Source organism: Trichomonas vaginalis (genome assembly GCF_026262505.1).
Source record: "Trichomonas vaginalis G3 chromosome Unknown ctg_172, whole genome shotgun sequence".
In the NCBI taxonomy this organism is placed as follows: Eukaryota; Parabasalia; order Trichomonadida; family Trichomonadidae; genus Trichomonas; species Trichomonas vaginalis.
In genome coordinates, this window is record NW_026529259.1 from 1 (window position 1) to 14,381 (window position 14,381).

The window sequence follows — 14,381 nt, forward strand, 5'->3', positions numbered from 1 at the left end:
GAAAACAGTGAAGAACAGCGAGTACGTAAAAAAACGTAGTCGCCAAAACTCTATGAAAACAGTGAAGAACAGCGAGTACGTAAAAAACGTAGTCGCCAAAACTCTATAAAATCATGAATTTCCTTAAGATAGAAAAAATAACGCTAATTTTTATAAAATATTTTTTTATTTTGTATGTAAAGACAGATATGTCAACAACAGAAACACAACAACAGTTATAGTCCATGAAGCTATAAATGAAGAATATGAGTACATACAGTTTAACAAACAACTCCGTCTCATTCGTTCAGTCAAAGACGATATGTACCAAATGCAAAGTATTTTGACAGCATGTTTTGCTCCAGATACCAAACATACAGACGATTGGTTCAAAAACCAAAGCACACAAGAACTTTTGAGCGAAGCACAGCGAGACCGACTTTTTTCGGGGTCGCCTAAAACTCATGAAAATCGTAAAAATTTGCCAAATGGTTTGAGAGGTTGGTATGTACATAGACTTCTTGTAAATGCTGTTGCAATGTGGGCTTCGCCTCGTTATGCATGGCATGTTTACAGACTTCTTGACGAAATTCATAGACAAGAACGTGAAGAGCTAGAGAACAAGCTTGAAGCAAAAGACAAAAGCATTCAGAAAAGAATACCACGTTCGGTACCAAAAGTAAGAAAAGAACTATAAGTAATATTATTTATACTGAAGAGATGGAAAATGAAGAAGACAGAGATATGGTTATGTTGCATTTAGTCAGAAGAAACAACAAAAGCTTTTACGACCTTGCTAAAATTTACAAATCTGACAGAAATTGGTTCTATCGCGAAAACTTACCGATTTCAATGACCCCAAATGAAAGATGTGAAACAAAATAGTTCAAGATACGTTACCTCAAAACACACTATGATATGAAAGGTTGTACAATACTTACCTTCAAAGAAGACTTACCGCTACTGAAGGAAAAAATAACAGAGTATTTTGACAACTTCAAACAAGCAGAGTAAATGAACTCTTTATTTTTCAAGCTTGACTTTTACAATTTGAAACTTTGTTTGCGTAGATATGAATTCTGAAAGAAGTATGAGGGTCTTGTATGACTTTATACTTCTCCCATAGTTCATGTCTGTCAAACTTACCTGCCATGGACTCTTTCATAAGTTCCATGAAATCGTCTTCGGACAATCCGGGGAAAAGTACAATGTCAGTCAGTATTCTCTTTACATCCTTACTTAAACTCTTTGCTGTCTGTACACAAATGACAACTGAGATGTTAAAGTGTCTGAGCTTCTTAAGAATTCGACACATGTCTTGTTCTCTGTTCTTTAACAAAGGATGAGAGGCGAAATCATCTAAGATAAGAAACATCTATGAGGGTAAGTCTTCCAAATCGTAAGATTGCAATTTCTTCGAAATGTATTCTATCTCTTTCTGTTTGTTTCTGAAGTGTTTCTTCTCTAATATTCTCTGCATTTCCTCATTTGGGTCTTTAAACTTCGAATTTATATACTCATTTATAGCATTGTACTTCAAAACTCTTCTTTGGTACTTCTTTATCCAATCTAACAACTCAGTATCCTTTATACATACTAACTTAGACTTCTTTATAATATCTTTGAACGAATTGACGGTTTGGTCAAATTGACCAGAATACTACAAATAACAACTAACTCATAGAATGGGTTCTTCTCATCTAGTTCTTGTTGTTGTGCAGCCATTTAAGATAAGTGAAAGTCTTACCAGACCCAGGTGGTGCAATTAGACCTGTTATACCATTCTGAGCAAATAAGAACTTGTCATGTATAGGTTTTATCTGAGCATTTTCTAACTTCCTCTTGTTCTTGTTTAAAACATTCTCAAATTTCTTGTCAATGTCAGCAAACTTTTTTTCTAAAACATATTTTTAGAAAAATTAAAATTTTTATCTTTAGAAAATGTCTAGCGATTTCGCTATCTATATTCGAACAAGCTTTTCGACAGCAAAACATCTGTCGACCATAAAATCTTACATAGTGTAAACAAGAAAGGTGAATTTGTTCTAAAGTTCTGTTTCTGGGAATATGACAAGAACCATAAAACATTACAAAGAGCAGTCTTAAAATTTGTCAATGACAGAACTTGTTGACAGAGATGACGCCGATTGGAAAAGATGAAGTCCAACAAAAGTTCTTAGAATGCAAAGAAGACACATGCGCTGTTCTTGAAGAGAAATAGAAAACAGAATAGATGAGCTATTAAAGGACAAAGAACTTTTACATAAATATAGTTGCGCCAAATTTGACATAACTCCACCAGAGAAGAAGAAGAGAGAAAAGAAAGAAAAGAAAGTAGAAGAAGAGAAGAAAGTAGAAGAGAAGAAAGAACCTGAACCAGTTCCAGAGAAAAAGAAATTTGACAGTAAAAATAAAATTTTATTTTTAGAACATTTCTGGGTCAATGTCAATGTTCTCTTCCTCTTTAGGAGCAAACACTGGCTTAGACTCTAAAATCTTTTTACCCAATTTACCTTGAACTTCAACTATCTTAGACTCATAATATTCATAGTCGTCTGCTTTCTTTGGTTCATAAGGTATAACAAGTTTGTATGCTTTGCCTTCTTTAAGGTTTGAAAACCTTCTGTCAAAAACTTTCTTTGACTGCTAACAAAACCTTCTATGTCTAAGTCTTCAAATTTCGCACCGTTTTAGTCACAATAGCAAACTTAACTGGTTCGATGTTCCAAACTTTGCTGAATGAAGACTTTTCAAAATGGTAGAAGTAAACATTCAAATATGTGAATGGGTCTAGTTCTTCTTTAAGTCCTGACATGTACTTGTTTACTGAGATGAATTTCGTCATCTTTTCTATCGGATAAAAAAATATTTTTTTTAAAATTTACTCATAAAAAATTTTCTTTGTATATACACCATTCTGAACATCTAAAAGACTTTTGACATTTGCCAAGAATGTTCGTTTAGACGCTGTCATATAACCATATTCTTGACAATATTGTTTATACGAATCGTACAATGACCTTTCATCTAATGACACAAAGTCAGTTTCATCTATGAACAGTTCATATACACTCTTGTTTGCTTCTAACAATGTTTGTCTCTCTTCGGTATGTGGAATTTGTCTTGGATTGAACTTTGAAATATCTAATGTCATAAAATATTGAGAACAAGTGGTTGTAAAAGTCAGATGTCAAAGTTTCTGCTAAGTCGTCAAAATATTCTGTATCTTGCATATGAGAATCTGACGTTCTGACAACTACATATCTTCTGTCAGAACTTTCTAACTTCATCGGAACAGTATTGTTTGAAACCATAATGAAGTTTGCAACATTCTCACAAACTCTTTGTCTTTATACTTTCTTTCAACAACTCCAACTTTGTCTGTTATAAGACTCTTCAAAGCATCTGAGTTTAAAACTTTTGTTGTATCTATACTTTGAAGTTCATTGCAAACTATAAGTTTCATATTCTCTATTGAGGAGTTAAACTTGCCACAGATGTTTTCTAAGTTTGTCATATTAGGGTTCGAATAACCTTCTAACAGTTTGCACAAAATATCTGTAAAGAATGTGTTCTTACCAGTTCCTTGTTTTCCAATTATAATGAGAGCAGTTTCATTTTTAGCACTTGGATGTTGTAAGATGTTTGCAAACCAACATAAGATATACTCATAGACTCTTTCGTTTCCATTGCATATAAATTTCTTTGACATGGTCTAACCAAGCTTCTATAATATTTTCTTTCCATTCTACTTGTTCGTATTTATATCCAGTGAAGATAGAATAGAAGTTTGGAGAAGGTGTATAAAACTTTATACCTCGAACTGAAAAATCTTCTAACTTTGACAATAAGATATCCCAAGCATCTAAACATCTTCATGCCAACTTGTACGACTTTTATTTTCTTAAGTTTCTGTCTACATTCTTGTTCTGAAACTATTGTTGCTTTAGGTTTGTTAAAGACTACATCCCATTCTTTCATAACATAACATTCTGGGCAGAGTCGACATAAATGACTAAACGTTTCAAATTCTCGACTGCTTTGTTATAGTCTCGAAATGGACACATATTTCTGAATGCTTGGAAGTCATAAAAATCTGAAACATCTATTCTGTACATTTTTATAAAAATAAAAAAAATATTTTTTTTATTCTTGACTTTGTTGTTGCATTTGTTGTTCTTGAGCTATTTGTTGTTGAAGTTGTTCTTGTAATACAATACTTTCACCAGTTGCATCTTCCAATTCGAAACTTTCTGCCGTCATTGACAAATACATAGGACATAAAAGTTTTACAGGAACAAAGTTTGCGTCAACTAATGTCAACGTTATACTTGCCAAAGTGTTTGAGTTCACTAAGGTTGAAAATTCTGCATTCGAATGAACAATAGGCAAACCAGCAGAGAAAGTATTGTTTATACGCAAAGTATCTTTTGGTCATAATAGTTTCTGTCGACATTCGAATAACACTTTGAACCTAAGTTTGAAACAATATATAAGATTGGTGTGCTTAATGTCAATGGAATAGACATTCCTTGTATGACACCTTTTCCTGTTATAGGAAACTGTTGGTAGTAAAAACCAGAAATAAGTTTTGTATTATAGCTCATATTGTTTATAGTAAACTCAGTCGGACATCCAAACATAATGAAACCTGCTCTAGTTGCAGCACATGTTACACCCGTACTTAAAGTATTAAATAAGTCAACAAAACCTGTTGGTGGTATATCTGAGTAAGTATCTTCAAAAGAGTATTTTTTTCCCATTCACAACAATAAAGTCTTCTGGTGTCAAAAGAGCAAAACAGGCTTTAGTCGTCATTGTGTTTAAGGTTAGTTTACAATATCGTCCTTGAGGACTTTGTAAGTTTGTTGTTATAGAATTATATGACTCAGGGTTTTTAGTCGTAATAGTATAAACCATTATATCTTCTGCCATTTATATATATTTAAAAGTTTTTCTGAAAGTGGAGAAGAACTTCATCTAAACTTTCACATGGCGTTTCTTGAAGTTCTCTGTCTAAGAAGTTCAAATATTTTGTAAAGACATAGAACTTTCCTTTGTCTACACGAACAAACAAAACAGGGTCTTTCATATCGTTCAAAAGTGTGTAAAGTCCTTTACATGAAATAAAGTCTATATTATTTTCTTCAAACATCTTTCAAGAAGTTTTGACATTTTTACTTAGCAAATAAATTTTAATGAAATGTTGTGGTCGTCAAATATTTTTATGACGTCTGGGAAACTATACTTTAAGTTCAACGTTTCACCTCCTTTCATAACGTATATCTTGTCAATGACATTATATGAAACACCACAGCAACTAATGTCGGGTTCTATTTCTTTGATGTTTATATCGTCTGCCTCTGTCAAAAGTTTCAATAGTTCTTTCAAAACTTCATGAGGTGCCAATGACATATGAGTTCACTTTTACAGGGTTGTGTTCGACCAAGTTTAACATTATACTTAAAGCTTGACAAATCTTCTCCTGAGTTTGAAGTTTGTCTTTCAGTTGTTGGTAGTCGTTTCGAATATCTGCAACAGAACTTAAGTCTCTGCTAACTTCAGGATATGTTGGTTGTTCTTTTACAGGAACAATTGTTATACCATCTTCGTCCTCGTATGGTTTCCCCACTTCAACATCTCTGTCTTGACATTGACAACAACACTTTGACTGTTTGTTTGAGTTGGTGAATTTAACTTCACATCTGCCACACGCCATTAAACCTTTTGAAACACTCACGCTTCTATTTTTCGGAAATGACATTTTACTTAGAATAAAAAGATGGACGTATTCGAGTATCTCTTCGAATTGAAGCAGAACAAAGTTTACACACACAAACAATACAAATACATTGACAGAATAGTTCTTTATACAAACAATGGTAAATGTTATAGAATAGCAATATTTGCTGAACCAAAATATTTCCATAAAGCAAAGAAAGTTGGTATAACTGAAATGGTGAAAGTTCTTGACGTTGACAAAAATATAACAACAAAACTTACAGATATTTCTAAAGGTAAGTTTATCTTACAATATTATGTCAAAACTGGCGTACTGTCAATATTTGACGGAGAGAAGTCAGTTCAAGAACAACTTACTGACCTGCTGCCAAAATCTGCTCGATGGAAGCTGTCGTTATGCCAATCTGAGGAGCCCCAGCAGGTTTCATCGAACGAATCTTCAAAAGAGCATCTTCCGTGAAAAGTGCTATTGGTTTTGTAAACTTCTTTGCTCTCAGTTCATCTGGACCGTCTCTGTCACCAGTATATTGTATTTGTACAGTACCAACAGTTGAAATACCACCCATAAAGTCTTCTGAGTCAGCAAATGGAATGCCAAGCCAAAAGTTTGAACGGTCTCCATTTGTATATTGAGTTTTTTGACCTCCTGTATGAGTCCATACTTTCACATATGGCATAATAGAACTTTGCATTTCAGGGTTAATGGTTGTTGTGAAATTGTTGTTAAAGTTCATAGCATCTAATGTCAAGTTGTATGACCTCATATCCTCAACTGTAGAATATTCTTCTCTTGGATAATATTTGCCATCTATGTTTATATGATATTTAATACCAGGGTTGTAGAAACAAGAATAGTCATTTATAGTTCGTCTGAACAGTACAAACATAGTATCTGCATGTTTCATTGCCGTTGTTAAAGCAATATCTGTTCTTCACCTGGGTCAGCACTTTGGTTTCCAACTTCACCTGCAAAGTCTTGACAGATATTTGGTGTATAGGGAACATAAGTGGAACTGCAATATATTTGGCAGCTAAAGCATTTGAAATATCTGGGTCCAACATATAGACTGCAAGTCTGCTTTCTATTCTCTGCATTCAAACTTTTCGCATGTGACTTAACTGGGTCCCAAGCAGTTCCAGCAGCATTGAAATAATAGTTTACTTCATTGTTGAAGTTTGAGAAACCAAAGTCTAAGTCAACTTTGTCTTTGCAAAATTCGGCGAATGACGTTTGATTTGTTCCCTTTACGTCTGTAAGAGTGAATGGGTCTTGTGTTGGTGCAATGACTAAGTTATTTTTGCTTGGAGTAAGTTCGATAGAAATTTTTTCCTGCCCAGTTGGCAAGTATCTTAAAAACCTGAAGATGAGGAAAGATGACAAAGGAACTCTAAGTTTCAGTTTTACTTTAGTGGCAGCAGTTCCATCTGAACCAGAAAGGTTAACATAAACTCCTGGAACGTTAGGGTCAAGTCTTCTTATTTTCTCAATATTTGCATACTGGTCTGTTTGTTCTCTAGCTTGTGGTTGTACTGAGTTTCTCAAAGCGAACCATTCATAGTTTGCCCATGTTACTGTTTGAACTAAGTCAGAGTTAGAATATATCTTATATCCCATGAAAAACTTCTGGAGCATATTGGTATCCGACATAGAAAATTCCATTGCAACCTTTCTTGTCAGACAACTTGGCAGAAGGTTTTATTTCAATGTCTTGTTCCACGTATAAGAATGAGTTGTCAATAGAAATAATATGAAACCTGTCGCAAGCAATATCTACTGTTGTTGAAGAACCTTCTCCAAACTCACCTACGTTTCCATAAGAAACAGCAGTTGTATATTCGTAAGTTCCAGGAACTATTTCTGACCTTCTAATGGCATTGTCGCATTCGTTATACCATTCGGAAACATTTCCGTTCATGGCATCCAAAACTGTTGGCGTTATATTCTGAGCGGCGTACATTTCATATGGGTAAAAATATAGAATAGTTGGATTTATTTGTCATAATTGTTTCGTACCAAGCTTTACTTTGTTCTACTCTTCTTCTTTGGTGTCGCTTTTGGTAACTTGCCCTCTGCTTCAAGTTGTTGCATCTTTGCCTCATGTTCACCTAGTATGTTGTAAATTTCCATGTCCTTTTTGCCTTTGGGCTCTGGTCGCCCATCTCAGGTAACCTATATCCTAGAAAGATTTTGTCATAGTTTGTATTTGAGTCGTCGCTTATTGTTTGCATGACTCTTTCCTGAGTTTCCGGTTCAAGCTCTTCAAATATAGCTTGTCCATATGGAATAAGCTCGTTTCCAAATATATGTTTTTGTAGCCATTCTGGTTTTCTTTCCATGTTACCAATAATATCTTTTGTGAATGGGAAAGCTTTTACCCAATGTTTCAGTCTTGCGTCATTTATTTCTGTAGTTGGTTTTATTTTGTCAAGGAACATGTTTTTCAATACTAACATTTCATTTGGTACTGTCCATTTGAGTTTTCTTAAATATTCATCCATTCTCGGTTCATTGTCTGCAAAGTAAGTTTTTATGACATTTTGTAAACTTTCGTTTGCAAGGTCATGTACAATAGGTTCTCTTCCTTCTCTCTCCCTAACTTTCTTTCTAAACTCTTCACCAAATATACCATCTTTATGGTTCTGTGTAGTTCTTTGAGATAAATGTTTTAGAACGTCAGGTGTTATATTTCCTTCAGCCATGTTCATTTCATACTGGTTCAAAATATCTGCATCTTTCATATCTTTCAATGGCATTAAAGCCGCGCTGAAAATACCAGCTATATCTGGTTCACCATTCACTTCCATTGCGTCTACAACTTCTTGGAATTGTGGTTGTAAGTTTATGAACCACCTATCCGGATTAGCTTTATGACCCCATCTCATTGTAGTTCCATAGTCTGCAGAAACAAAAGTAGGTTTGTTTCCATATTGGCTAGGTTCTGAATGAACTTTAAACAATGTTTCATTTCTATATGTTTTGGTGAAATTTAACCTTTTATTTTCACCGAGTTCAGCCAAAGATTGAACGTTATATGGTCGTAAGTAAAAAGGATTGTTGTATTTGCGTACACTTTCTTTCAGTTCTTCCATTCTATGCTGAATATTTTCATCTGATGTTGGAGTCTTTTGTATGTCGGCGAACATTTTTCGATATTCTTCTACTATGTCAGCCGAATTTTTCTTAGACTCTTGGAAAGATTCCATATTCTCCGCATACACTTGTTGAGGGTCAAGATTTTTCGGCTGTTCCAAATCTTCATCTAGTTCTGTGAAGTTAGTTTCCAAAGGAGGGACTTGTTTGTTTCCTTCAGGCTCTTCTAGCTGTTGTTGCTGAACTATTTCTTCCATGTCTGGTTGTATCTGAACTTCTTCCTGTGGAGTTTCTTGTACCTCATCTGCTGGCATTTCATATATTCCGAGACCGTTTTTAAAAAGTTCCCTATCTAAGTCATCCGGACTCATAAACCTTTCTTCTTTCGTTCCGTCTCTATTTTTTACGCGTTTCATGAAGAGAGTTGAATTATCATTTAGCTCTGACACCAAATATCTCGGAGTAAATTCAGTCATGTCATTTGGATGATATGCTATTAAATCATATCCCTTAGCGAGCTTGTATTTTCCAGGTTTGAAATTATATCCCATTTGTGCTGAACCATAAAGCTAAATAGGTTCGGGTCAGTATTTCCTTCCTTGAACTTTCTAATAGCTTCTTTATATCTGTCACTAAAGTCAAGAGTATCTGGGTAACCATAATTTTCCTTAAGCATTTTAAGAATTCTTGGTTTCCTTGTTCTCTACTTCTTTTATGTCCTTGCTCTGTTTGTGGTTGTTGCTGTGCAGTGTTTTGAACTGTTGGTTGTGGTGCAGTGTTTTGAACTGTTGGTTGTGGTGCAGTGTTTTGAACTGTTGGTTGTGGTGCAGTGTTTTGAACTGTTGGTTGTGGTGCAGTGTTTTGAACTTTGGTTGTGGTGCTGGATTTTGAACTGTTGGTTGTTGTGTTGGTTTTGGTGCATGCCTGTGTCTGTGTCCATGTGACGATGTAAATGTTTTAGGTAGTCCTGGTGCAGGTGCTTCTCTTGGAGGGTTTGGTGGTATATAAGTTCCACTAGCTAGTATATAAGTTCCACCAGCTGGTATATAAGTTCCACCAGCTGGCACATATGTTCCATCTGCAGCATAATGTCCTACCTGACTTTTCGTTTTTAAGAAAGCATTTACTAGGTCTGTTTTGGTCTGTTGTAACTCTTTTTCTTGACTTTCCACAACAGTTGCTCTAACGGCGTCATAGGCACTTTGAACTGCCTGTCTCGTTGCTGCATCTGTTATTTTCGTCATATTTTGTGCTACTTCTCTTAACTCTTTGTCGAAACCTTCAGACTTCAGTTTCTTTCCAGATGAGAAGTCGTTCACTAGTTTCACCTTACTATGAAGAGCTTCGAAGGCATTCTTAAAGTCAGCATTCATTAAAGCTTCATTTGAACTGTCTTCATCCGCTTGTATTTTTGTCCTTATTGACCCTATAAGTTGGGCTGCTTTAGCGTTGGCTTGGGCGTCTAACCAGTCATTATTAGCTTTTATAATATCTGCGCTTTTCATTGCCTTTTGCATGGCTGCGTCGTTATTTTTACTTTCTTGTGCTAAGTTTTCATACTGTACGGTTTGGTTTTGCAACTGTAAAAGTTTTTCTGCCTTTACATTTGCTTCAACTTCTTTTTTATACTCATCGCTATCCATATATGTCTTCAGGGCTTTTTGTTTTATTTCTTCATCTTTCAGTACTTTATATTGAGTAGTATGGTTTTTCAAATTTATAACATCTTGTTCCATTTTTGCTACTTCTGCTGCTTTTTCTGACACTTTTTTCGCATATTCCTCTGTACTTAGTTCTTTCAGTTGTTCTTCTTTCTTCTTTTTCTCTACGTTTAACTCATTGAGTTTCTTTGTCTGTCTGTCATATTCTAGTTTCTTTTCGTTTTCACTTATTTGTTTCTGTATGTCTATGTTTGACTTTTTGACATCTGTTATTTGATTTTTGAGTGAACTCAAATTCATTTGACTTTGAGGGTTATAAGCTGTTCCGTCTGCAGCTCCACCATAGCCTGCCATTTTCGCTAAAAGTGCCGCTCTTAAACCTCCACTCTGTGCACCAATAACTCGGTTTAAAAGCATAGGGTTGCTTGACATTTGTTGCAACATAGTGGGGTCATTCATCATTTGTTGTTGCAACTGTTGTTGTGGTGTCAGTTTTACTATTGGATGTTTCAATGCTCCCTTCCTCTTACGTATATTCTTACGTAGCTTACGTGGCATTTTAAGTGAAGTTAAAAAGCGGTTTTTGACAGATGTTTATATGACACTTTTGTTCAGCACAAAAAACTACTCGGTCAAAGTGTTGTCAGTTTTGTAAAATAACGGTCCTATCTCATTCTATAAGGGGGGAAAGTCTTCTCAAAGTATACTTCCTTGGAACGCTTGTAACTTTTCCTGTAGCGACGATAGACCCTTACTTGTCCGGACAAAGTTATACTATTTTGAGTGCTCTACAAAAAAGTCAACGGCTGGCTTGTCCTCAGAAATTTTTTATGGGCTAGAGGGCACGAAGTGCCTGGAAGCTCATCCCAAGAAAAAAAAAACTTCATTATACTAAACATCTTCAGGGCTAGAGGGCACGAAGTGCCTGGAGGCCCCACTACCTTTTTTTTTTTTTTTTTTTTTTTTTTTAACTCTTTGTTTATTTCAAATATATAATTACAACTGTATGATATCAAAGAAATCTTTATCAAATTAAAGTTTCTTTAAAGTTTTCCATCTCCAAAAAAATTTAAAAAATAAGAAATTATAGATAAAAAATACAAATTTTTAATCAAAATCTGCAATTAATAAAAATTTTTATCTACATTATGGGGATAAATTAATAGATCTATCGAATTATGAGATTTTATCCAATTCATTTCGATAATGTTTAATTAATTTTATAGATATTTCTATTTTATGAAAGAAATATTCCAAAAAATCACTAGATATTTCCTTTCTTTGTATTTCAACCATACTAATCAAAAATTAAATCATTTTTGACACTTTTTATAATGTATATTTTCTTTTTAATTGCATCCAATACACCGGATAATATAGAAATTGACGGAGAAATTATTACAATGCCTCCTCCAGATATGATAGGCTATGGAAAGAAAAATCCATTCATGGACAAAATGAAAGAAATTATCAAATCAAAAGACCAAGAAAAAATCAAAAAGATGCTAGCAAACTTTGTTAAAATTGAAGATCCTATACCATTACGTACTGAAGATGAAAAAGAGTCTAAACCTCTTGAAGATTGCGGTGTTGCAAACACAATTCGTCTTGATGATGGAAAATGCATATGCAAAGATGGTTACATATCTGATGATAGTATTTTGACAAGAGGGTGCTGGTCTTGTGACCATTGTTCTCCTAATGCAACTTGCGAATATCCTGGAGAGTGCAAATGCCAACATGGGCTAGTAGGTGATGGTAATACATGCTATGCACCCAAACCATTTGTATATAATGCAACAATTAATCGAGATAAAATACTTGCAACTTTTCAAACCCCCTTAGAATATCATATCTCCGAAACATATTGTCGTTTTGGTATCTACGAATCTCAAGGAAATATTATAAATACAAATACTGTTGAATGTATTTGTTCCCTTGAAACGAAACCTTCAACAATTACCATCTCATTCGATAGACAGCAATGGTCAAATCCAGTTACTCTTGTAGATATTTCTCCAAAGTTCCCGTGGAAGAAAGTTTCTTTAATCTTTGCTTTTGTTGTAGTTGCATTAGGAATATTCGCTTACATAGGTTCAACGAGAAAGAGAGAAACGAAGTCCGACTCATTAACTCCATTTCTGGCAAAGGATCCTAAAAATACTTATCAGAGTACTAGAAGACGTGATATTTAGTCAAGAAAATACTATTAGTAAACTTTTTGTGTGCTGTTTATGTTTAACTATATTAAATTTTAGTTTCAAAAATCTAAGTTTTCTTTTAATTTTAACAAACAATAGCAAAATTCTTACTCAATTATAGTAGGTATTTGACTACGAACTCTAGAGAAGCTTGACAGATTAAAAGTATTATGAGATCTGTTCCGATTTAATTTTCGTCCATTTGGAATTGACGGACGTACAATGTTATCAGTACTTCTTTGATTAGGGCTCATTATACCATGTGAAAATGTCTTCTCAAAGTATGGGTGAGAAAGAACTTCATCAATTGTCGCGCGATACATAAGATCTGTTTCAAGGCATCTTGAAATCAAATCTCGAAGTAAGGAGTCGCGGACAGGTTCTTGGTTGTAGATTCCTTTTTCAACGCTATCTTTTACTGCTCTTTGATCTAAGCCATTAAATGGATATTGTCCTGTAACAATATAGTACATAGTTACACCCATAGCCCATATATCAGCTGTGCTAGGGTTATAATAATTAATACCGAAAATTTCTGGGGCCATAAATAATAATGTTCCATGGAAGGAAGCAGATGGCTTCGATCTATTGCACATTGTTGCCATACCAAAGTCTGCAATTTTTAGGCGGCCATACTTATCAACTAAAAAGTTTGAAGGCTTAATATCGCAGTGGGCTATTTTATGATCGTGGCAAGCTTTCACGCATTTCGCGACTTCAGATAATGTATTCTGAATTAAACATGGACTGGTATACTTTTGCCTTTCACTTAAAAATTTTTCGAGATCACTTGGACAGTACTCCATTAGTAAATAAACATATCCATTAAAGATATAGTATTTATATAGCCTCACAATATGTGGATCATCTATTGTTAATAGGCTATCAATTTCAGATTGATTAAAATGATCAATTGGAATTTTCTTGAGAGCAAATTCAGATTTATAAAGGGTATTGTATACATAAAAGATTAAACCGAATCCGCCTTGAGCAATTGTATTGATATATTCTAGATTTTGATCGCGAAAGAAGGCTATTTCTTCAATATTCATTATGAAAAAATATGAATTGAAATATTTGTATGTAAATTGAATTTTTTTGAGTGATATTCTCAAATTTTTGACAAAACCACCAAATTTGAAAGTAGATTTTTGATAATTGAGTGATTTGATTTTTGTCGAAAAACCATTAATTCAGTTAATTCTGATACAAAATTTTAATTATGAAGTTTGAATAGAACTGAAAGCAAATTCGCATATCAGATATATTAAGGGTTTCGTTTTGCTAAAATTGTCACTTTTATAGCATATTTGTTTTTGAATGTTTTGCGAAAACAAAAAAAAACTATGATATACATTGTGTGTGTAAAGAAAATACTTTATTTACTAGTTAAAAAATCATTTGGTATTGATCAAGTTATTTTTTCTGGATAAGATATTATATGGATAATTGGATAGAAAATACAATTATATAATCTTGTACCTGGTTTAATTAAGCTAATTGTCATCAGAAACTTGTAATTTTTATGAATTTCAGATTTTCTTTTCATTACTGCTTTTCTTAATAGGTCAAGTTCTTATTTACGTTATAAAGTATGATATTTACAAATATCAAGTTATCATGTTTTTTGAGAAATTATGAGAAACAAACAAAAATGAAAAAGATAGGAATAGCAATGAATAGTGATGTGGGTATAGAAAATGTAAG

The 14,381-nt window shown here is 33.9% G+C and overlaps 2 protein-coding genes and 7 pseudogenes across 9 annotated transcripts, besides 1 other annotated feature; 2 read left to right on the forward strand and 7 right to left on the reverse strand.

Moving 5' to 3' along the window:
• Positions 1–7,684: a mobile genetic element.
• Positions 1,219–1,885, reverse strand: TVAGG3_1086540 (annotated as a pseudogene). Its single transcript has one exon. A coding segment is annotated over exon 1 (667 nt).
• TVAGG3_1086550 lies at positions 1,921–2,387 on the forward strand (annotated as a pseudogene). The gene has a single exon. A coding segment is annotated over exon 1 (467 nt).
• TVAGG3_1086560 lies at positions 2,861–4,097 on the reverse strand (annotated as a pseudogene). Its single transcript has one exon. A coding segment is annotated over exon 1 (1,237 nt).
• A 57-nt stretch (positions 7,685–7,741) lies between the features above and the next one.
• Positions 7,742–8,526, reverse strand: TVAGG3_1086570 (annotated as a pseudogene). Its single transcript has one exon. A coding segment is annotated over exon 1 (785 nt).
• Positions 8,527–8,757: 231 nt separating this feature from the next.
• Positions 8,758–9,126, reverse strand: TVAGG3_1086580 (annotated as a pseudogene). The gene has a single exon. A coding segment is annotated over exon 1 (369 nt).
• Positions 9,127–9,147: 21 nt separating this feature from the next.
• On the reverse strand, positions 9,148–10,056 carry TVAGG3_1086590 (annotated as a pseudogene). The gene has a single exon. A coding segment is annotated over exon 1 (909 nt).
• Positions 10,057–10,700: 644 nt separating this feature from the next.
• TVAGG3_1086600 lies at positions 10,701–11,031 on the reverse strand (annotated as a pseudogene). The gene has a single exon. A coding segment is annotated over exon 1 (331 nt).
• A 776-nt stretch (positions 11,032–11,807) lies between these two features.
• TVAGG3_1086610 (uncharacterized protein) lies at positions 11,808–12,740 on the forward strand (the record flags this gene model as incomplete). The annotated part of the gene is made up of 1 exon (XM_001302195.2): positions 11,808–12,668. One exon carries the CDS (start codon positions 11,808–11,810, stop codon positions 12,666–12,668), a length of 861 nt encoding a protein of 286 aa, XP_001302196.1.
• Positions 12,741–12,781: 41 nt separating this feature from the next.
• Positions 12,782–13,480, reverse strand: TVAGG3_1086620 (protein serine/threonine kinase protein; the record flags this gene model as incomplete). Its single annotated transcript, XM_001302194.1, has 1 exon — positions 12,782–13,480. One exon carries the CDS (start codon positions 13,478–13,480, stop codon positions 12,782–12,784), a length of 699 nt encoding a protein of 232 aa, XP_001302195.1.
• Between the last annotated feature and the right edge of the window lie 901 nt (positions 13,481–14,381).